Here is a 24366-nt window from a genome sequence, read left to right as displayed (position 1 = left end):
TATTGGAGAGAGTCGTTCTCCCTCCTCAGACTCGATGCTCACGCGGGTTGCCAGATTGAGGACACGCAACAGCGAGCGCAATTGACAATGGAAAGCGACGAGCCTGGTCTGATAATATATCTGTGTTTTAATATGCCTCTGTTCATTAAGCTGTTTAGATGGATGCCGAGGCTTTTTAAGTTTTTTTAAGGAATCTGTGATCTCTGACCCAGTTCAATTGCTGGCTTCCATGGCTTAAAAACGCTGTTTTCCACCAACTGGCAACCCAGGGTGTCTAAATACTATTAAATACTATTCTGTTGTAACTAGTGTTGTCAAAAGTACCGAATTCGGTACCAAATCGGTACTGAAATTTAAAAAATGTGACGATACCAGCATTTCCTTCTAGCATTTTGAGCGCTGTTGAATGGATTCTTAAACACCACTGATTGGACATTGTGTTCACGCGGTCAACATATATGTCTGTGATTGGCTACAATGATCAACTGTTCAAAAACATATTGTAAATAGACGTCTTTGACGCTCTTGACCGTCACTGATTATTTGTACGTGCGCTTATACGTACACACGGGAGCGTTTTAAAGCAGGCATCTATCAGCGGATCCATCCATCAGTGGATATATTAGGGATCTGCTGGTAGATCTATCTGTGATCATTTAGGTCACAGATCCCGTGTCTATTTAGGTTTTGGAGCGCTGGAGCGCTGAAGCGTTGATCATTGTAGCCAATCACAGACATATATGTTGAGCGCGTGAACATAAAGGCCAATCAGAGACATAAGCCACATTTCCACCGTAGGAACCTTCCCCGGAACTAGTGACTTTACATTTATTGAAATGCGGAGGACGAAATCCAGAGGGAACTGGAAAGTCATGCGCAGTCCTACATCACCGGACTAATTTGCCTAATCTTCACGGTACTTTAGACTGCGTTGGAAACGCAGACAGCAACAGGTCTGGGGGAAAAAAAGTTCCTGGGACAAATTGTTCCGGGTAATTTCGGTGGCTATATATATTGAGCGCGTGAACACAATGGCCAATCACAGACATATATGTTGAGCGTGTGAACACAATGGCCAATCAGAGGCGTTTAAGAATTCGTTCAACAGCGCTCAAAAAGCTAGAGGGAAATGGCGGTATCGTCACATTTTCAAAATTTCAGTACCGACTTTTGACAACACTACACGGAACGCACATTACAAAGTAGAATAACTGGCTTTAGCTTTTTCCTAAATATCTGCTAACATATTATGGTATTTTTTTGCTTTACTACAGTAAAAAGATAAATACATAAAGCACCTTTAAACAAGTATGACAAACTGGGCTAACATCCTAATCTTAGAAGAACTACAGTAAGACTCTGGCCTTCCGTGAAAGTAGCCCTGAAATTGATCCAGAGGGGAAAAGAAGAAACGGGCACCAAAATTAAAATCATAACAACGAATCTCAATTCTCATAAAGGTCTGAGAAGTTCTACTAGTGGGATGTGTAGAAATGTCCTGGGTAATCCCAAGAGTTCACACACACCACTTCCAGGCTTATCATAACTTCTCCGATGTGCCTTCCTGTGGTCTGTGGTATGTGGGAGTGTGCGCGTGTGAGGATCAAAGAGAACAATTCGAGTGCAGGCAGCTCAGGGCGGCACACAGGCTCCGTGTCACACAGTGGAGAGGTGTACAGATGTAGGCATCTCCAGTGGGACAGGAGGAGCAGCTCCACTAAAGGCTCTAAAAACACACGGGATACTGCAGAGTTTTGAAAAAGATTCTCTTCACTGCCAAAGACATTCCGGGGGCTGATTTTAAAAGTCCTGGATAGTTAAAAGTGAACACTTGCAGTACAGGTGGATTCACAATATATCCAGTAATGGACATGTAATATTCTGTTTTGAATCTTGAAGAAAATAAACAATATTTGTTCTTTATTTGTTTGTTACATGAACATACGGTATATGTGGAGTACATGGATCCAAGAAAAAAACAAAAACATTTTTTTTTCTGTAATTTATTGTGATTAATCAAAACTAACATTAAATTTTTTTATATATTTTTGTATAGTAATTCATATTTTCACACTGAATCTCCAAAATTAAGGTAGAAATTAGTGTTGATTATCAATTCGAGCGCGAGTCCGATGATGAGACATTGGAAGAACTAGTTATTTAACCCGAACCTCCATCGCAAGGACGACTTGAGCAGGACATTTCTCAGTCGTACACTATGAGATGCCTCTATCAGCATTAACAAGTGTATGTCCATCAACAAACTGCTTTATCTATCAAACCGTTTCAGACACTATGAGAAAGGAGGTGATGCTGCAATTTATATCATGAGAAAATGAATGTGTTTTTTGACCTTTTAAGCATGTGAACCTGTTGTAGGAGACCTCCAAAACAAAATTAGGAACCTTTAAAATAGCATAATAGGGGCACTTCAAGTCCTCCATTCACTAATATCCTCTGATTGAAGCTTAAAGGGCCTTAGTAAAATCAGGCAAAATGTTTTATGAAGAAAGTATGGAGCCTATTCCTGATTTTATATTGATTTTAAAGGTAAAGTATGTATTTATTTACTAAAGTATTAATCTTTAAATACTTAGGGTATACTAAGGGGTCCTATTATGATTTTTCTTTTAACATTTTCAGTTTTTTTTTAGTGTGTAATGTTGTTGTTTGAGCATGAAAAAGGTCTGCAAAGCTATAAAGCACAAAGTCACTCCAAAGGGAGTTTTTGTCTATATCATTAAGCACAGTTTCTGAACTCCCAGAAATGCCACGATTGTAGTCTTGAGTTTTCTTCCAGGAACAAATAGTCATAATATTCCTCATTTAAATAATTCCTGCCCAAGGCATACACAAAATAAAGGCCTGGTTGAGTTGCGTTAGTCGTGTGTTGAAACTCGCGGTTAAGGTCAGGGGTGTGACATTTCCCAAACACGCTCGAAGCGGCTGACCAATCACAACACACTGGCCCAGCCGACCAATCAGAGCACATTGCGCTTTCAGAAGGAGGGGCTTCATAGAGGCCGGAACTAAACTGAGCGTTACTGACAGACTGGGAAGAGAGGTGCTGCAACAATGTAAAATATGTGAAAAATAAGTTTTTTTTTTTTTTTTTTACATCCAAGCATGAAAACCTATTCTTGTAGACCCAAAAAACAAAATCAAGACTTTGAAAAAGGCCATAATTGGTCCCCTTTAAAACATACCCCCAATGTAATGAGGGCTGAGGACTATCAGGAATATCTGCTTGTTCAACCATATTTTTTGCAACACAGTTTGGTGCCGCTAGTGGCTTAAAATTGCACACTTCACCTTCAAAGTCTACAATCAGTGGTCTTGGTTTTGAAAGCACATCCAACACAACCAGCAGCGCAAGTAAAACAGTCTTGTCATAAGTGGTTAATGATAAATAAAGACCATCTTCTCCTGCGAACGCATGTCTGTCACGGTCATCATCATCCGCTGATTGCGAAGGATGCTTTCAGGTAGAAGTGCATTACTTAAAGAGGAATGACTATGATCCATCTCCCTGTGGGATCCGGGCTATAGAAAAGCAAACGATAGCTCTGATCCAGCTTCCTATCATTTCCCCTGAACTCAATTCCCAGAGAGAGGAAGTGGAGTTCCGCTGATTAAGCTTTTCATTCCCCCGTGAGGACGGAGTCAGTCACTGGGGTCTGCGCCAAGACCACTCCACCATCTCCACCTGATCCCCTTCACGATGATTGATAGCAAAATAGGGCCAGTGTAACAAACACAATAACTTTCATAAATAACAATGGAGTTAATGATGGACTCATCACGGAGGTGGGCGGTGAACTGAGTGTTTTGAAGGACAGTTTTGACATTTGGCTGTGTTCAAAGACTATAAATGTGCATCACTGTGACAATTATTGGAAGGTCGCTAATACTGGTTTTGTAAAACAATGCAAAACTGAAGCATTTATTTCAATATTATGAAAAAGTTAGGAATGATTCAGATTTTTTTTTTGAAAAGTTATTTTATGCTCACCAAGGCTGCATTTATTTGATCAAATTTAATTTCAGCATCCAGTCTTCAGTGTCACATGATCCTTCAGAATTAATTCTTATTTGCTGCTTAGTATACATGTATTATTAGTATTATCCAAGTTGAAACAGTTTTTGCTGGTACTTTTTTTTGGGGGGGGGGGGGGGGGGAATCATGAAAATGTTTTTTTTTTTTTTTTAAGGATTCTTTGATGAATAGAAAGCTCAAAAGAACAGCATTTATTTGAAAGAGAATTCTTTTGTAATATTATAAATGTCTTTACTGTATTTTACACTTTTGATCAATTTAATGCAATGCACTTTCTTTAATATTCTTATTAAAAACTGTTTTCAACGTTGATAATAATAATATAGAAATGTTTCTTGGGCAGCAAATCAGCATATTATAATGATTTCTAAAGGATCATGTGACTGAAGACTGGAGTAATGATGCTGAAAATTCAGCTTTGATCAAAGGAATAAGTTAAATTTTAAAATATTTTAAAACAGCTATTTTAAATTATAATAATATTTTACAATATTCTGCAGCACTGGAGATCATAAGAGACTATGCCCACTTTTGGCTTGTATAGACTAAATATTTGAAAACAGAAATTGCACATTATCATTACTAGGTTGTTGGTAAATTTTAGAACTGGCAGAAGGGAGAACTGCAAATTGTTAGAAAATAACTGGTCGCGCTTTGAAAAGTCAGCAAACAAGGTTGAAACTTAAGTGTCATGTTATAACACCTGACCTGTGCGCAACGTGGGGCAACATGCATTTACCATATGATTATTGTGAATGTATAACTGATGCGTGATCATGGCATGAGTGTTGCGTGACTGTGGTGGATGTGTAACTCACAGGTGCCAGGCATGCAGGTCATGGAGGAGGAACAGAGCTCCACCATCCTCACAGCTGGAGCAGAAGATCCCAGAGGAGGAATCGTCACCAACGAGATCTGCCAATAAAACACACAACTTACATCAGGGGTTTCCAATCCTGCTCCTGGAGGGCCACTGTCCAGCAAAGTTTAGCTCCAACTACAATTAAACACACCTGAACCAGCTAAGCAGAGGCAGTGGTGTTGAGGCAAGTTGGAGCTAAACTCTGCAGGACCGAGTTTGGACAACCCTGATTTACAGCTTACAGTTTACCTAAAAGATACATGACTAACATATCATTCACCAACTTACCCTGTCACAACAAGCATAGTTCAGAATTCTACAGCTAGTGAAATGAAGAAATTTCATCACAAAAAAAAGAAAAAGAAAAGAAAATTTGGTATTTTACCCAAATTGTGAGTGTCAAGTAAATAATGGCATAGTATGTAAACGTCTTTGAGGATAATGCAGAGGTAAAACCTATTAGCTACATGTTGTGCCTGTGTAACAGGATCTATATAATCCTGTTATTACAATCCAGACAATATTTTCATACAGTCCTTGGGTTAAAACTGCTTTTTGATCAAGTCCAAGTGCAACAAGCCAAGTGTGCCAACAAGAAAAGTGTTAAAGAGGAAGAGAATGCTCGTTTGGCGACTGTCATTCCAAAGGACGAACGGCTAATTAAAACCAGCCTGAATATTTAATTACGTTTTGTCACACACAGTCATGTAATATTCCATTTCCACACCGTGTCAAGACGCTGATATTAATTTCTGTTCGCCCAGGCTAATGAGCATAAATTACACCCACTTTTCCTTCCTCTCCTGATCTGCTTTGAATATTCAAGCATGAATTCCTGATGGAGAGCAAATTGGGCCGAGATTCAGAAGGTGTTCTGATCACTCTGCTTCCTTTTCCTGTACTCTGGTGGACAGCACTCAAATTACCCTAAGAGGACGCTTGCATGTCGCCGTCCACTCTCGCATTGGAAACATTTGTTTATCCAATTCTAAACCAGTAACAGCAAACAGAATTACTGTCCTTTCATTGAACTGGTTATTTTTTCCTCTCATAATTCACTTTAGAATGTTACGCTCGAGAACGGGATGTCAAAACTATTGTAACGATCCCACAAATCGGCTCTGATGTTTTGTTGCTTCTATGCCTGCCGAATCTTGGACGTGCTCCAAGAATCCATCCAAATGTGATATGCAGCATAAAAAAGATGTAATGCAATACAAGTTGAAAAGCAAAAGTGCAAGGCTGGCAAGAAACGTGCCACACAAACACACACAGCAGAGATGGGTCAATGCCCTTTAAATGTGGATATGCAAGAAGAATGGAAAAGAAATGAAGGAAGTTAAATGTGCATGTGGATATGCAAGAAGACTGAAAAAGAAAGGAAGAAAGAAAGAATGAGAATATATGCAAGAAGAATGAAAGATATGGAAGAAGAAAGAAAAAGAAAGAAAGAAAGAAAGAAAGTTAAATGTGCATGTGATATGCAAGAAGGAAAGAATGAAAAAATAAAGAATAATGTGCTTGTGGATATGCAAGAATGAAAAAGAAAGAAAAAAGAAAAAAATGAAAGAAAATATATGCAAGAAGAATGAAAAAGGAAGAAAAAAGGAAGGAAGGAAATATATGCAAGAAGAATGAAAAGGAAAGGAAAGGAAGAAAAAAGGAAGGAAATATATGCAAGAATGAATGAATGATATGCAAGAAAATGAGAAAGAAATAAATAAAGAAATAAATAAAGAAAGAAAGAAAGAAAGAAAGAAAGAAAGAAAGAAAGAAAGAAAGAAAGAAAGAAAGAAAGAAAGAAAGAAAGAAAGAAAGAAAGAAAGAAAGAAAAAAAAAAGAAAGAAGGAAGGAAGCAAGGATATGCAAGAAGAATGAAAAAAAGAAAGGAAGGAAAGAAGAAAGTTAAATGTGCATGAGATATGCAAGAAGGAGAAAATGAAAAAGGAAGATGAAATGAACAACCAAAAGAAAGACTGAAAGAAAAAAAACGAAAGAAAATCGAAGGAACAACAAATGAACAAACAAAAGATCAAACAAAAGAATGAAAACAGAACAAAAAAAAAAGAACAGAAAAAAGAACATCAGAATCTGAATGTCAGTAAAACCAAAGATATGTGTATTGATTTCTGGCGTAATCATATAGCAACCTCATCTACCATTATTAACAACCAACTCATTGAACTGGTTGAAGTATTTATGTTCTATAATTGATGTTACATTTCTAAATGAATACAGACAGTCTGTGTGAGATGAGTCAGCAAGGAAACCAGCCAAACTCAACACTCACAAGACATTGATGACTGTCTTTTATAAGGCATAAACTGAATCGGTTTAAACATTCTCATTTATTTGATGGTTTGCCTCTCTAAAAATTAAAAATGCACTGGAGAACAGTGCTAGGAGTGAAATTGCTTGGGTTGTCAGAGTTATTTAATAAGCATGTGCTTAGGAAAGTGAAATACATTATATCTAATACATCTCATCCTCTTAACGATGCATTCCAGACTTTGAGTCCCGTTAGCTAAGACCAAGAGATTCACACTTTCATTTGTACCATGCGCTATTACTTTGCTTAATTTAAATAGCAAAAGGTAGATTTTTAATTTGAATGACTTATTTTGTTCATGTATTTTGAAGCTGTGTATTTGTCAGTCTTGTATGTGATGGTAATTTCCATTCTAACAACTAATTGCCCCTAATGAGTCAATAAAATCTTAAAGATGAATAAACAAAAGTATAAAAGAATGAACAAACAAATCAGTGAACAAAAGAACAAATGAAAGAAAAACAACGATAAAAAAATTACAGAACAAATAAAAAAAAAATGAAAGAACAAACTAAAAAAACAACAAACAAAAGAACAAACAAAAGTATAAACAAGAATTGAACAAAGGTTCAAAAGAAATAACAAATGAATAAGCAAAAAGAAAATAAATGAAAAAATGAATATAAAAACAGCTGAAAGAATGAACAAACAAAATAACAAATAACAAATGAATACGCAAAAAGAAAAATCAAAGGAACAAATGAAAATTAAAAAAACAAAAGAATGAACAAACAAAAGTTCAAAAGAAAGAACAAATTAATAATGAAAAGCAAAAAGAAAAACAAACAAATGAACAAATACAGGAACAAAGAAAAAAAAACTGAACAAATGAAAGAATAAAGAGTTACTCTATTTTAAGGTGACAGTTACATTGCACTAACTCCAGTAAGTACTGAGTAATATTTATTAGCTACATGTACTTACTATAGAGTTACGGTTAGGGTTTGGTTTAGGGTTAGTTACTTGTAAGTATGCACCATTTACTGTTATTACTATAGTAAGTACATGTAGTAACGTGGAACTACGTCACCTTAAAATAAAGTGATACCGAACAAACAAATGCCTGTACAAAAGCAGGAAAGCAAGCAAGCTCACCTGCTGATCAGATTCTGAAGGCAGCACAGATCTGTCCGTGATGAGCACTGCTCGAGATATCTGCCTGTGGACAAACATGGAGAAACAAAAGCACAATTAAAGTCCTCACAAAAGAAAAGGCGAACAGGAACAAGAACAATCATTAGAGACAGAGAACATATATTATGAAGGAGATTATTCAGAAAAGATGGATGGATGGATGGATGGATGGATGGAGAGGTTTGACTGTGAAATATGTGGCAAATAATGTATTTTACAGCTTGAAAGTCTGCATAGCACTGTATGCTTTCATCGTATGGGAAAGAGCAGCTACATGATCCTTGCAAACATCTTCTGTTAAGTTCCACAGAAACTCATACGGGTTTGGAACAACATGAGAATTGAAAAGGAAAACTGTGACCAGGGTCGTCCCACAAAGCTAACCTGACCACTTTTATAAAGGCTTTATGGGTGCTTGTATTGTAGCTTTTAGTTACATGTTTTAGTTAATATAAGGACTTTTTTTACTTGAATGAAAAAAAAAAAAATCCATTGATAAAAATGTTGAGAAACGTGTTATGTATAAACTGGGGAAACCATCCAATCACAGTAAGAAATACAATTTGGTTAATTTTTGGTATATTAGAGGTATAACACAAAACAATGACAACAGAACAAATGTAGGTATAAAGGTATAACGTTTTATTGTGATAGTATTGAATATAGAAGTTCATGAGTTCTGATTGGGTGAAATGAAAGTGAGATGTCAACACTGTAACGCCCCTCTTCATTATAACAGCTGATGCACGTTAGACGGGACAATCAATATCTCTTTTCATGGTTTCTCATTAATTACAGTAATGAATACTAATGGACCCTTTTCACAGACTGTGATGAAGCATTTTAACTGTCATAGGCATTGTAAATCCTGGACTGTTTTTTATCTTTTCTTTTTTTAAATGTATGCACATTACAACACTACACTTTGTGTTACATTACCTTTGCATCAAATTACAAAAAAACTAGTTATCGCTGCTGTGAGGGTGTATAATACAGCGGTTATGGGAGTGACAGTAAAAATGACATCTTTCTCTCTTCTGACTGCCGTTATCAATCTCTCTCTATTTTTTTGCCTCTTTTTGAATGTTGTGAAAACACTATTGTGGAGTTTTTCTTTTGCTATAAGCAAATGGGAACACAACAAATCTACTTAATGTAGTCTCTCATTCACCGCTATATAAGTTTACCCAACTATGACGACTTTCGCTTCTGAGAAACCCGGAAATGTGAAAAGGGTCAATTTCACTTTTGTGGCGTATTGTGTGCTTACCTGTAAGCTGTGCTCTGTCTTTGTTCATCTCTGATGTAGGAATCTTCAACCACAAAATGACTGCAGCTGATCTTCTGACCGCGTGTATCAATCACCGCTTTAACTCTGTGATGAATGAATGCAAGAAGATGTATCAGGACAAGAAAAAGTCCATGCCCCAAACCAGATGTCTTTACCCAAAAACCTGCTCTAATCACAAAAGGGGCAAGAGATGGTCAGATTATGATTTGAAGATAAAATATTAAACACTAGAACATCATATATTATCTGTCTCATTCTTCATGAGTCAGGTGGTTGCTTCTAAAAGCTCTTTTTATAAAGAGAAGTGGCCTGTCGTTTCATATGTGTCACTATAGGAAAATGTGTTGCTTTGGCATTTTTGCGTGAGGTCAGTATGTCATGTTAATAATTTTGCATATTGTTGGACTTACGTGGTTCATGACAATATATCAATCAGGGCTCGACATTAACCCTTGTAAAGCGCTATATTGCGCAACTATATTGGTCATTAACTTGTTGATTTTTCAGAGATTTAAAAAAAAAAATTCCCAGCGTGTGCATGATCTTTCAAGTCAAATTCTAACATTTGATCAATAAATTCAATCATAATAATAAGACACTATAGGGCTGTTCATTTACACTATACAATTACAATTACACTACAATAGCATACAATAACACTAAAATAATTTACCGGTATACTACAATATTATAACTGCAATAAATTATCTCATGAGATTAATGTTTTAAATTTGTGTAAATTAGAGATGTTGGGGAAAAAAGCATTGCCACTTTTAAACATCAAACTAAACTGCCAGTAGGTGGCGGCAAGTCACTTAATGAGTGAGTCATTGAATCATTAATTCAACCATTTGTTCAAAACGCTGAATCATTCAGTAACCGAACAGCGCTGAGTTTTGCATTGAGAAAGTGCAATAGTTCTGCTGTGATCTTTGTTTGGAACTATTTTTGTTGATGAAATAGAACAAGAACAGTCAATATTGTGTCTAAAACGTAAGTGACTTAAAGGGTTAGTTCACCCAAAAATGAAAATTATGTCATTAATGACTTACCCTCATGTCGTTCCAAGCCCGTAAGACCTCCGTTCATCTTCGGAACACAGTTTAAGATATTTTAGATTTAGTCCGAGAGCTTTCTGTTCCTCCATTGAAAGTCAATGGACGGCATACTGTCCATGTCCAGAAAGGAAATACAGACATCATCAAAGTAGTCCATGTGACATCAGTGGCTCAATCTTAAGTTTATCAAGCGACGAGAATACTTTTTGTGCGCAAAAAGTAAACTAAAATAACGACTTTATTCCACTATTCATTTCCTTCTCTCTTGGCCTCAAGCTATTTCACGTAGTGTTTTTGCGCAGCGTGTCTGTGTTGTACGTCACACGCATCACACATGACCAGCGTTGGCCAATAGTGAGCCTACGTGTGACATACAACATAGACGCGCTGCGCAAAAACACTATGTGAAATACTGTAGCTCGAGGCCCAGAGAGAAGGAAATGAATAGTGGAATAAAGTCGTTATTTTTGTTTACTTTTTGCGCACAAAAAGTATTCTCGTCGCTTGATAAACTTAAGATTGAGCCACTGATGTCACATGGACTACTTTGATGATGTCTGTATTGCCTTTCTGGACGTGAACAGTATGCCGTCCATTGACTTTCAATGGAGGAACAGAAAGCTCTCGGACTAAATCTAAAATATCTTAAACTGTGTTCCGAAGATGAATATGTCTTACGGGCTTGGAACGACACGAGGGTGAATCATTAATGACATAATTTTCATTTTTGGGTGAACTAACCCTTTAATATTAACTGTTTGTTTATTGAACTATAAAATCAATGTAACATTTGCAGTCGTGATAATATTCGGCAATACAGCTCCCTAGGTTGTTGTTATGTTGCTTGCCTAAAATCATGTGGTAAAAAGAAAAAAAATCGCAACTTTTTGAATCTTTACCTTACTATGTTTCTACCTCTACGAAAGTATCTCACAAAGAGACGCGCGAGCCTCAACAGCGCGACCTTGTTACCAGAAATATCAATCACCGTTTACACTGAATGTAATAAAATCAGAATCATTCTTGCATTTCGATGCTTCCCTAGTTATTTTTTATCACTTAAGTTGTAATCAGACTACTTGTCTGGTAAGGCAAGTAAAATTCTCTTTCACTTGCCCCTTCAAAATATCCACTTACAAGCAGACAAGCGTTAATGTCAAGCCCTGTCAACATTACATTAAGCAATTTTCGTTCCTGTTTGAACATTGAACAATTTTGGTTCTTTGTCGGTTCGTCACATGATTTCACAATGTAAAATCTGGGTCCTGAAGAGAAACCAGTTGTGAACCAGTGGCCTAGGGCACAAGTTTGACCTATCCTCCTTTAATCTCTGCAAGCGAGAAGGAAAAAGAGCGAGTGAGAGAGAAAAAGGTGGAACAGAGGAGAATCTGTTGGCTTGTTATGTCAAGAGTTATAAATGTGCTTTATAGGGCTCATTATCCAAACTAATGGGCTGGGGGTGACATCCTTGAAATGGACTTTCACAACACAATAAAGGGGCAAGAGAGCTTCTCCCTCCCCTGACGAAAAGTCAGGCCTCGGAATAATCCTCCCCCAATGCCTAGATTGACTGCAGGACAGATCTGTTTATGTAAATGAAGATTTATTTACTCGGAGGAACTAGCAGAGGAAGCGGAGGGTTTTCAATCAATCGTCAGCCAATGGGGCTGAGGGAAAGCATTATGGGATACATTTCACAAACCTAACACACCTGAGGGCAACCGTAGCAGGACGCTCTTGCTCACAGGAAGCTGCTTCCGAATCAAGAGACCAAACTACGTATTTACGCAAATTACTGCAAGGCTCAACCATGATTTTAGCCGGTCTAAGAGAGAGTCAGGCCAATTGAAAAAACTATTAGGCTAATCTTTCGTTCCATGATCATGTACATGTGATTTTATGCTTTAAAACTTATACATTTGTTTATAATTTTGTGATTTCAGTTACAAATGTATCATTTATTATGACAAATTAAAAAGATGGTCTTATATAAATTGTACAATATATACAGTATATAGTGAGAATTGTTTATATATATCTATTTTTTTGTCTCTACAAACATCCTAACTACAAATAATTAATTAGCATTTGGAATCTGAATCAAAACAAATGCATTTTAACTAAGTATAAACTTATTTTATGAATATAAAATGATGTATTTTATTTGTTTCTAAAAATAAAATGTATAATTTTTTTATGGTGGGGTCAGTGAAAATGTTAGTAGTGCAAGTAAAAATCTGAACTATTCCAACTGTGGGCAAGCAGAAAAAAATCTTTATTATCGAGTCCTGGATTGGATTTTGATTGACAATCATACAAATAAAATCAATTAGGTGTTATTTTCGAAAAGGTTTCTTTAATTCGTTTTTCTCCTCAACGCTCACTATGTAAAGAGTTTTCTATACAAGTGCATAAGTTTCTTCTGTCAGTGTGCATAAAACACTGAATAGTGCTAATGATTCCGTTTCACTTGCAACCAAGGCCAGTGTCGGCTTTGTAGATCATCATAAGAGTTCATAAATCGCCTTCATAAACCACGTCAGTGGCCTCTGAACCAATCAGCGTGATAACCTTGCACCCAACGATGCATGCGTTCAAACTCATTTGAATTTTATATACTTCTCTGCAAATGTGGTTTTGTGTAGGCTAAACAGATCATATGCTGAATGACACCATGACGGATATTACAAGCAAGAAGATTATTTGTCTTGGTAAATATTGCATAAAATAGTACACCATTGTTTTATATCAATGAAAGAATCTGTGTATACCAGTGTTGTTACAGTTAAAGTCCCCCTGTAGTCAATCATTTTATCCCTCAAAACTCACATTTGATCACCAGTATGACATAATTAAAAGGTGTTTACCCTTGAATTATTTTTTGCCATGCCTTAAAATAGCTTGAATGTAACTCTACACCCTTGCCTCATTTAGTATACGTGGTTCTATGAATATGCAAATGAGCCCCGCCTCCACTCACTCACACCAGCTCAGAGACCCACACATTGACGTGATTGGTTACAAGGTATTTTGTGACGTCAGAAACACCAGCGATTTTAACCTGTGTCTTTGGTTCACTGCAGTTTTAAGGAGAAAACACTCATACACATGAAAATACCCATGCAATACCCACTCAGCATTATACTAAGGTGTTTGTGGTTGTTAATACATTATTATATGATTGCTAGGATTTTTTTTTTCCTCTCTAAATTGTATTGAATTGTATATTTTGTATATAATACTGTTGAATAAATGAGCCTCAACCAATGCATTTGAATGTACAAATTGTCTTTGACACTTGTATGTATGACAAATAAACAAACTAAACTAAAGCTAGGGTCTTCTGAGTGGTTTTTCACTTACCAAGCTTAAGGAGGGCTACCTATGTTTCTGTACATAAAAAAAATGCTGGATGGAAACACCAAGATGTCATTGAGAATGTCCAAAATGTACATAAATATGGTGGATAACATTTTTATTTGTTGAGAAGATGTGCATAAATGCAACTAATCACAACAATAGTGCTTCTTGTCTTAGCAGGCACCTCCAAAAAAGGGATCTTATCACCAGTTGAGTTCTGTTGACGTGTGAAATGAATTTGGACAAACTAATTCGGACAAGTGATTGAGTTGCCTGTCGTGGCGGTGACAAACCAGACAGTGCTGGACCGTCTTCCGCATGGAGTGGCAGGTGGGATTTGAGGGTCTGTAGTCCTCTGCTGCATTATTAATCTGGCTCTACCCTTTTCAACTTTATGTCTGTAATAAGAGCAGACATAGGGCGGTAATTTATGATGCCAGGGAAATTAAAATCATTGTTCAGCCTGCCAGACACCTTACCAGCTTTTTTTTTTTCACCTTCATGAAACTTTTTCCATGGATGATGTATGGCGCTAACCTCCAGCGCAGGGCTGACTCCACATGTGGCGCCACTAGAGGAGGGCATGGATGGTCCGCTAGATGCTTTATAGACTGAGCTCAGGGTCTGACGGACACCTCGGTTTGGAGCTCTGCCAGCTCCCAAGCCAAAATCCTGACCGGCCCCGGTCAGCTGAGTCTGGCTTCAATCCCAAATTTGGATGAAAGAATTCGCCTTGAAACTTCGCAGTGCTCCAGTTATATGGGGACACTGGTGGCTATCACGAAGAACTTGCAGTAAATTATCAATTAAGGTCATCTTGGTTGTTTTTCGTATGCTACGTTAAGTTGAGGAACACCTCCTGCTGGGCCGCTCAAGTAGAACTGACGTTTGGGATGGCTGACCGCATCCAGGGACAGACGTCACATATCAAAACTAAACTGACCTCCGTCAAATGGCCTACTAAAAGGAGCGAATAAACAACCTGAAAGATTTGTTGGGAGAACAAATTGTAAAAGTTGTCCGCCTGGTTAAAGAATAAACATTTTCACACAGGTCAAGTAGTGCTACCTGATTTGCTGAAAGGTAGATGTTGGTAAGCAGTTGCTATTCATAGAAGAACTGACACATATAACAGCTGCTGGTCAAGACGTTTCTTTTTCTGCAGTCAGCTACTTTTTACAATGCAGCCGAGCAAAAACCACCTCTTAAAATATTATTTATTATTTTTCAAAAGTTGGTCGGGTTTACAAAATGGCTAACATTACACATTTCCCAACTAGATTTCATTCTAATACACAAGCTTTTCATTTGATTCAATTCCGTTTTCAATTTGATTCGATTCATTTTGATAGGTTTGATTACATTTCTATTCAATTCTGAGGCATATTTCAGTTATAATGCTGTAAATTATACATTCTAGCTAGTTATATTATGAAAATATTATAGGTTTAATATTAATTATAATATATAATCAATATAGATCTAGATTTTTTAGATTTTATAAAACATTTATTGCATTTATTTTTGCATACATTTTTATGTACTGTTATAATAACAATGTTATAATTATTGTACATTGTCTTTTGTTCATAAATTGTAATGCACTGGTTGCACTGTATGTTTAAAAAAAAACAAAAAAAAAAACCCAGAACTATATTGTCTGCTGGTGTGGGCGCTAATATATTTATCATTATAGTTGTCGTTCCTGGTGTGAATGGGCCTTTAATCAGAAAATCAATTTTTTTTTTAACCCATTCCTAATCTGGAGGATATGCCCATCTACTAGTTTACGACCAATTTATGATTCTATGATAAACGACAGGGAAATGCATCTAATTTGAGCGCTGCTGCACCGGCAAGGTACGCAATAGCCTTAACACTAGTAAGCTACTGCTATCACATGTGTAAGTATCGCGCGCTACATCCAGAGGAATCCAAGCCCCCTGGGTCATTCACCAGCAAGATGAAAGAAACTCAATATAAATCGCCAAAGAGAGGGCCAAAGAATGAGAGAGGAATAAAGAGAGAGGGGAAAAAACCCAGATCTAACCTAGTTTATGACAACAATCCACCTTTGAAACTCATTAAAGGCCTTTCTGGTGGGGCCTGACGCACATTATCAGCACAGATTAATCAAGGGAGACGGGAGATGAACTCTCATTTTTTAAGAGGCAGCAACAGAGGGCTTTTTTGTCTTCAGATGAAAATCAATTAGTGGAGGTAAGGCCACGAGGAAAAAGCGGCATCACTCATCGCCGGCCCAAGTGGCAGAGTCTGTGATTTGTCTTCCGAGCTCGGCTGCTTAAGGGGGGCTGGTACCGCTGTCTCCCTGAAAATTAATTTCATATCTATATTCCGAATACACACCCTCCCCCTCCCCCCATTCACTCATGTGCGCCATCTCTTGGCCTTGTTTTTGAGTACCGCGTACACAAATGGGCTCTGATCAGCCTTGGGATACTGGAGTGGTGTGAATCAACCGGAGGAGGAAGTTAATCTACTTATCTAATTGAATTTCTGAGTGTTATGAGTTGAAAGTTGTTGTTTTTCATCTAAATGTGTGTTGTCAAAGTGCAAGAACAGAATCAGTGAACTACTTACTTGTTGGATCCCTTGTCCACAACCAGGCACTGCACTGAGTGTCGAAGACAATAAATTCCTCCAAATACGGCACACATTCTGCAAGGAGAAAAAAAAAAAGTAACACTTTACATACGCTTGCGTTTATTTATGTGACATCCAATCTGAATGGAACTGCTAAACACCCGTAATTACAGCTGATGGCATGACATTAAAAAGGGCTGATCACACCTTGTCCACACAGAAAGGACAAAATCCAATGCATTTGACAAGGCAAAAATGTCACCAAGATCTTAAAATGTGTTACCTTTACAAGTAAGGCTTTCTTGAGATTTTGTGGTGATAACATATAGCAGCTTAATTAAACTATAAACGACAAAGTGATTCAAATATTCTTTAAAAGCCTGGAGACAAACTCTCTAGACAGAGAGAAACACAAAAAAGATGAGTGGACAGACAGACAGAAGCTGAGATAAAGTAGCCAACATACTTTGTGTGATTGCACACAGTAACTATTTATACATTGGTGTCCAGTGTCCTTTATCTTATTGCCATTTCTGCAGTTTTACGAAGGCAATAAGCCATTAGAAGCTGATAGTTAGTGACACTTTACATGATTACACCCTTAACCATAGAAAATTACTATATCACACACTGGGTTATTTCATTAATATAAATAAAGAAACAAATAAAGATGATTTATTTATTTAGAATTTTTTATGAGAATAAATGCAGAAGAAAAATAAGATTTCAATTTTTTTTTTTAAAGAAATCTCTAATTCTCACCAAGGCTGTATTTATTTGATCAAGAACGCTGTAAAACATTCAGTAAAAGTATTGTCAAATATTATATATATTTTTATTTTGTTTTAATATTTAAAAAACTGATGGCAAGGAAAAATGTTTTGCATTATTACTCCAGTCTTCAATGTCACATGATCCTTCAGAAATCATTCTAATTTGCTGAAATTAGAAAATACATTTTAAAAACAGTTGTGCTGCTTAAAAATGTTGTGGTAACCATGATATATTTAGGATATATTTCAGGATGCTTTGATGAATAGAAAGTTCAAAACGATAGAAATGTAACATTGTTAATGTCTTTACTTTCATTTTTGATCAATTTAATGTTTCCTTGATGAATAAAAGTATTTTTAAAAGCGTGTGTGTGTACATAAGTATTTGATCCCCAAGCAAAACATGACTTAGTACTTGTTGCTTCTGTTGGCAGGCACAGAGGGGAGATGTTTCTTGTAGCTGGTCACCAGGTTTGCACACATCTCAGGAGGGATTTTGGTCCACTCCTCTTTACGGATACTCTCAAAATCCTTATGGTTCTTGCCTGTCGCTTGGCAACTCGAAGTTTCAACTCCCTCCGCAGATTTTCTATAGGATTAAGGACTGGAGACTGGCTAGGCCACTTCAAGACCTAAATGTGCTTCTTCTTGAGCCACTCCTTTGTTGCCTTGGCGGTGTATTTTGGGTCATTGTCATACTGGAAGACCCATCCACGACCCATCTTCAAGTGTTCTGTCTGAGAGAAGAAAGTTCTCGTCCAAGATTTTACGGTACATGGCCCCGTCCATCGGCCACTCGATGTGGTGAAGCTGTCCTGTACCCTTAGCAGAGAAACAGCCCCAAAGCATAATGTTTCCACCTCCAAACACAGCGAGTTGATGCCAAAGAGCTCAATTTTGGTCTCATCTGACCACAGCACTTTCTCTCAAGCCATCTCGGAGCCATTTAGATGTTCATTGGCAAACTTCAGACGGGCCTGTACATGTGACTTCTTGAGCGGTGGGACCTTACGGGCGCTGCAGGATTTCAATCCATTGCGCCGTAGTGTGTTACCAATGGTTTGCTTGGTGACAGTCGTCCGAACTGCCTTGAGATCATTAACAAGCTCTTCCCGTGTGGTTCTGGGCTGATCCTTCACCTTTTTCATTATCATTCTTACCCCATGAGGTGAGATCTTGCATGGAGCTCCAGACTTTTGTCCAGACTTCAATTTCTGAATAATTGCGTCAACAGTTGTCTCCTTCTCACCAAGCTTCTTGCTGATGGTCTTGTAGCCCATTCCAGCCTCGTGCAGGTCTACAGTCTTGTCCCTGACGTCCTTTGTCAGCTCTTTGGTCTTGCCCATGGTGGTGGAGAGGTTGGAATGGAAGATACAGATTCTGTGGACAGGTTTCTTTTATACACATCACGAGCTGACATTAGGAGTACTTTCTTAAAGTGACAGGACTAATCTGTGTTCCACATGGGCACATAACCAATCTGTGGGAGGCAGAATTCTTGCTGGTTGTAGGGGATCAAATACTTATTTCACTCAATCAAATGCTAATCAATTTATAACCTTTATATAATGTGGGGGTTTTTTTCTGGATTTTTTTGTTGATATTCTGTCTCTATCCGTTAAAATAAACCAACCATAAAAATTATAGTCCCTTCATTTCTTTGTAAGTGGGAAAACGTACAAAATCAGCAGGGATCAAATAATTATTTTCCCCACTGTATGTATATATAATTATAAACACGTGTCTGTGTGTGTGTGTGTGTGTTAAGGGATATAATTGTATATATACATGTATATATGTATATGTTTATATATGTATTTGTGTATGAATGTATGTTTGTTTGTATATATATATATATATATATATATATATATATATATATATATATATATATATATATATATATATATATATACATACATACATACATACATACATACATACACATACAGACATACATACATACAGACATACACATACAGACATACACTACCAGTCAAAAGTTTTGGATCGGTAAGATTTATAATATTTTTAAAAGAAGTTTCTTCTGATCACCAAAGCTGCATTTATTGGATTAAAACTACAAAAAACAAAAACAAGACAAAAAAAACAGTAATATTGTTAAATATTATGACAATTTAAAACAACTTTTCTATATTAATATATTTTAAAATGTAATTTCTAAATGTAATTTAGAAAATGTAAAAATTCCTGTGATCAAAGATGAATTGTCAGCATCATTACTCAAGTCTTCAGTGTCACATGATCCTTCAGAAATCATTCTAATATGCTGATGTGATGCTCAAAAAACATTCATTATTATTATTAATGTTGAAAACAGTTTTTCAATTTTTTCCCAGGATTCTTCGATTAATAGAAAGTTCAAAAGAACAGCATTTTTTTTAATACAGTGTTTTTTAACATTATAAATGTATTTACTGTAACTTTTGATCAATTTAATTCATCCTAATAGATCCAAAACTTTTGACTGCTAGTTTATATATATATACACACACACACACACACACACACACAGTATATAAACAGGACACAGTATATAAATATACACTGAAAGAAATCCATCCGCCACCATGAAGTAACATGAAACATGAAGGGCATAGGTTGGATATTAGGTCACATAAATATGTCTGAAGACAAAGATGGAGAGATGGAAAAGGACACTTTCCTTTTCACTCCGAGCTTAAACAAGCGAGGAAAAAAACCAACCTTCTGGCCTTGTCTGCCCCGATTAATATAGAGACATGGCATCTTAATAAAGTGCAAAGATAAAAAAAAAAAAAAAAGAGGCTAAATCTGCCAGCAATCATCTGGGCCCATCTCCTGTCCTCCACAGAACCCCACAGAGGCAGCAGGGAAGCCCTTTGATGTCATTAACCCTAACTGACAGACGTTTAAGCTGATATTACTCTAATTAACTGCCCGCTGTCGGCCGCAATGATGCAGTCGGGTGGAGTGCGTGGGCACTGCCATTCCCTCTCCAGGCCCCAGCACTCGCCCTGGCGACATCACTCGCCATCACGGCTAAATTAACAGTTGTGAAAATCCAGTACCCCCACAAGCCCCTGCTCTTTATAGCCTCTAAATGGCATTTCAGTTCCTATCAAGACGGGAATCAGGGGACGTGATTTTTTAATACGGTAGCAAAACAATGGAGGCCATTAATAGCCCGACGCCATGACAGCGCGCTCACCGATGATTTATGAGTTTGTGTATAATTTGATTATGCTATTAATTCCACTGATTACAGCTGCAGCGAGTGTGGAGAAGGTCACATCCAAAATAAATCTTCGACAACTCCCTCTTTCTCGTCACCTAACACCCCCCCCCCCCCCTTTTACCCCACCGACATCACCACAAAACAACTGCCTCCAACTAGTTATTTCTGTAATTAAAAAGTAATGTAACAAGAAGCACAAACAAGCTTCGGGCTCTAATGGCAACATCACGGCAGAGCTTCAAATAAATTGAACGGAGGCCCGTAAGGACGGAAGCTTTTTTCATGCCGCAGGAAATGCAATGGTATGATATCCTAACGCTTTCAGAGATAACAGGTTGAGATAGCTATAGGCTGCAATCCATAACGAATTTCACTTTGCAAGCTATGATGTTCTACTTTGTGTTATTTATATTGATCTAGAAAAGGGATATTAAGGTACATTAAAAAAGGGACATTCCTAAAAGCTATTTGGTGCTAGTCTTTCTTTTCCCCACATTACTGCTATATTTATTTGATTATAAAAATACAGTAAAAACAGTAATATTGTAAAATATTATTACAGCATAAAATAACTGTTTTTTATTTATTTATTTTTAATTGTAATTTATTCTTGTGATCACAAAGATGAATTTTCAGCACCATTACTCCAGTCTTCAGTGTCACATGATCCTTCAGAGATCACTCTAATATGCTGACAGTTGCCTAATATTTGGAAACCGTGATCATGTTTTTTCAAGATTCTTAGATGAATAGAAAGTTCAAAAGAACAGAATTTATTTGAAATGGAAATCTTTCTTAACATTATTAATGTCTTTACTGTCACTTTTGATCAATTTAATGATCAACCAATAGAAGTATTAATTTCTTTAAAAACAACTTTTTTTTTTATCCCAAATCACGGAAGTGACCTTGACGTGCGGGTTAGCGGTAGCATAAGCCATCAGCCAAGTGTTATTTAAATAAACTCCTGATGTGCTTACAAACTTTCCAATGCCTCGTTTTAGGAGTACAGAACCTATTTGTACTACTGTAGAAGTTTGGTACTGTCTAGACGCACCCTAGCGGGAGCAAAATGTATTTTGCAGCCATAGTCTAGCAACTCTCCGTTGACTTTCGGAGCTGTAAAAACCTAAATTGGGTCAGGCCAATCATATCGTGTATAGGGTAGGCGGTGCGGGCTTAACATAATGACGACAGAGTTGTGACGGTTCCCTGGCTGCTACGTGAAAATAAAGAATGGCGGAGTTGCTGGAGAACAGTCTTTCGAATCGGCTTTGGCCGCGACTCTGGAGGACTTGGAGTTAAGTTTTTCTTTGAGAAAAGAGCAAAGAACGTCACTCATTCTTAAAAAAGGAAGATGTATTCGTAGTTTTGCCAAAAGTTTCAAAAGTTGAATCTATCAACTAACGTTAGCTCCGCTGTTGGGAAAACGCTCTGGTTGGTTGAAACTAGGGGTGCGCCGATCCGATATTCGGTATCGGTATTAGTCCGATACTGGCCAAAATCACTGGATCGGATATTGCATGAATCGCGGGAGTATAACCCGATCCGATACGATCACGTCCCTTAGTCCTAAATTGTCATACAAATGCTTAACAACACCTGAGAGACATGCCGTAAAGAGAGATGAGCAACACGCGTCACGCAGGGTTGCCAGATTTTCACATACAAATCCCGCCCGCGTTTCGGGGTGGGAGAGACCGCGACTTCATCTGGCTGGAGTTTCACGGTACTTTCTCCAGGATGCCTGTTAGATCACAACACTGGAGTAGAGAGCACTACTGTTCAGAAATTAAAACTGTTAAAAGGCTCAAACTAATTGCATAATATAACACTACGCATCAATATCTCTTCCCTTTGTGCTTTGAACTTTTCAATGCGAAGTGCTGTCGCTGTGCACTGTGACTCCATGTCGCTTCAAGCGCATCATTCTGCGCACGAAATGCGCATAAGCGTTTCGTGCCGCTTGGAGCCTTTCATATTACAATACTTTTGAGCAACGAAAGTTTATTGATAGCTTTAGTTGTTCTGTCCTATCTATCATGTGTTGCTGCTTCATTAAAAAGCTGCGCTTAAAATTTTAAAAGAAATGTTTTTTAATTATATAGTAGCCTATATATTTTGTCCGTTTTTTGTTTTACAAAGTTAGGAAAATAATGTTTAAGTCAAGCTTAAAAGCCTTTCTCAAAAGAATAATCACAGTCTCTTCCCCACAGTCAAGCATACAGATACAGTTTATTAGGTAATTCAGCACTTTTTTGAATTATTATTATTTTAGTATCGGATTGGTACTCGGTATCGGCCAATACTGAATCCCAGGTATCGGAATCGGTATCGGAGGCAAAAAAGGCGGATCGTGCCACCTCTAGTTGAAACGCTGTCCTATTGCGTGCAGAGTGAATATGAAAGACAGCTGTTTATCCCGCCCCTCGGATTGAGCCGTGTCTATGGTGAGTTGCCAGACCTAACATCTTGATGTAGGTCTGGCTTGCCAGGCTAGTTTGGTACCATTCTGGGCATTATTAGTGGGGTAACTTATGAGATACAACCTTGGATCCATTAGCGCCTGCACTAAGCCATTCGGCTGATATCTCTAAATAAGCTCTAACTTTAATAATGTTTGACCAAGGGGAAAAAAAGGGGGGGGGGGGGTGTGCAAAGGACCCTAGGTTGATTTTACTCCGAACCATCCCTTTAATTTCTTTAAAAACAACTGTTGATAGATAGTGTAACTAAGTAACAAATGATAAATGATAAACTAAATATAAATTAAGAAATAAAAATAAAGAGTTAATAAAGGTTGTACTTTTATTATTAATGAACTTAACCCAACTTTGAAGCACAAATGCACACAGCAACTCAATCCTTCATGCACTCTTAAAGTGTAGTGGGTTAATTAAAGGGTTAATACGCCTTTCCATTTAAATTAGTACTAGACATCTTAATCTTAAAATAGGCAGTGACAATTAGACATTCCATCTTGATAATCTTAAATAAAGTTACAAAACAAAAAGGCCTTTTGACAATTTTTGTTTGTTTGATGAGAAGAAGAAGAAAAAAAAATCACTCTCTTTAAACAAAAGAGCAAAACATTCTGCACAATCTCCCAGCAGATAGTCAATAATGGGCCGGAATTGAAGCCATTAATCTAAAAAATCTTGAATGCATCCCTAGTGACCTGTTAGATCTCAGTCTATTAAACAAAGGCAAGAAAAGCTTGACTCGCTTGATTAAAGCAACACAAACACAACAAAACAAAAAAACCTGATGCCACATTTGGACGTGCTTCCTCCTCCTCCTCAAAAGCCAAACCAGGTTTGGGGAAAACATCTGAGCGCCCATGGGAAGCCCCCGAAAAAAAAAAAAAAAAAAAAGGAGAGAGCGTTTTATTAGCGTTCCGTGTGCGTCGACAATAAATCCCCTTGCCTTGCAGGAGATGCTAAACAAACAAAATTACCACACGCGGCAAAGACCACTTACCTGTCAGGTTCATTGCCGGCAAATTCGCTTGTAATCTAGGGTGCTGGAAGCCGAGTGGGGGGCTAATGGTTGGCCAATAATTAAAAGAAAACAAAGCGCCATGCTGGCTGGCAGGCCTTTCTCTGCGAAAATTAAATCCTGTTTGGATCTGAATAAATTAAATGTTTATTGCTCCCCGAG

General features: G+C 37.3%; 1 protein-coding gene across 1 annotated transcript in view; it reads right to left on the bottom strand.

Moving 5' to 3' along the window:
- chm (CHM Rab escort protein) overlaps window positions 1-24366 on the bottom strand; it is a 74151-nt gene that overhangs the window by 10471 nt on the left and 39314 nt on the right. Inside the window, exons 9-12 of the mRNA XM_081390299.1 lie at window positions 16693-16770; window positions 9653-9757; window positions 8344-8407; window positions 4876-4972 (exon numbers count right to left, since the gene is read on the bottom strand). Coding sequence (XP_081246425.1) covers window positions 4876-4972; window positions 8344-8407; window positions 9653-9757; window positions 16693-16770 — 344 coding nt within the window. The remainder of the gene's footprint in view (window positions 1-4875; window positions 4973-8343; window positions 8408-9652; window positions 9758-16692; window positions 16771-24366) is intronic.

This window comes from Scardinius erythrophthalmus (genome assembly GCF_964197995.2).
Source record: "Scardinius erythrophthalmus genome assembly, chromosome: 17".
Lineage (NCBI taxonomy): Eukaryota > Metazoa > Chordata > Actinopteri > Cypriniformes > Leuciscidae > Scardinius > Scardinius erythrophthalmus.
Note: the sequence above shows the minus strand (reverse complement) of the source record. Positions and strands in the feature narration are given on the sequence as shown.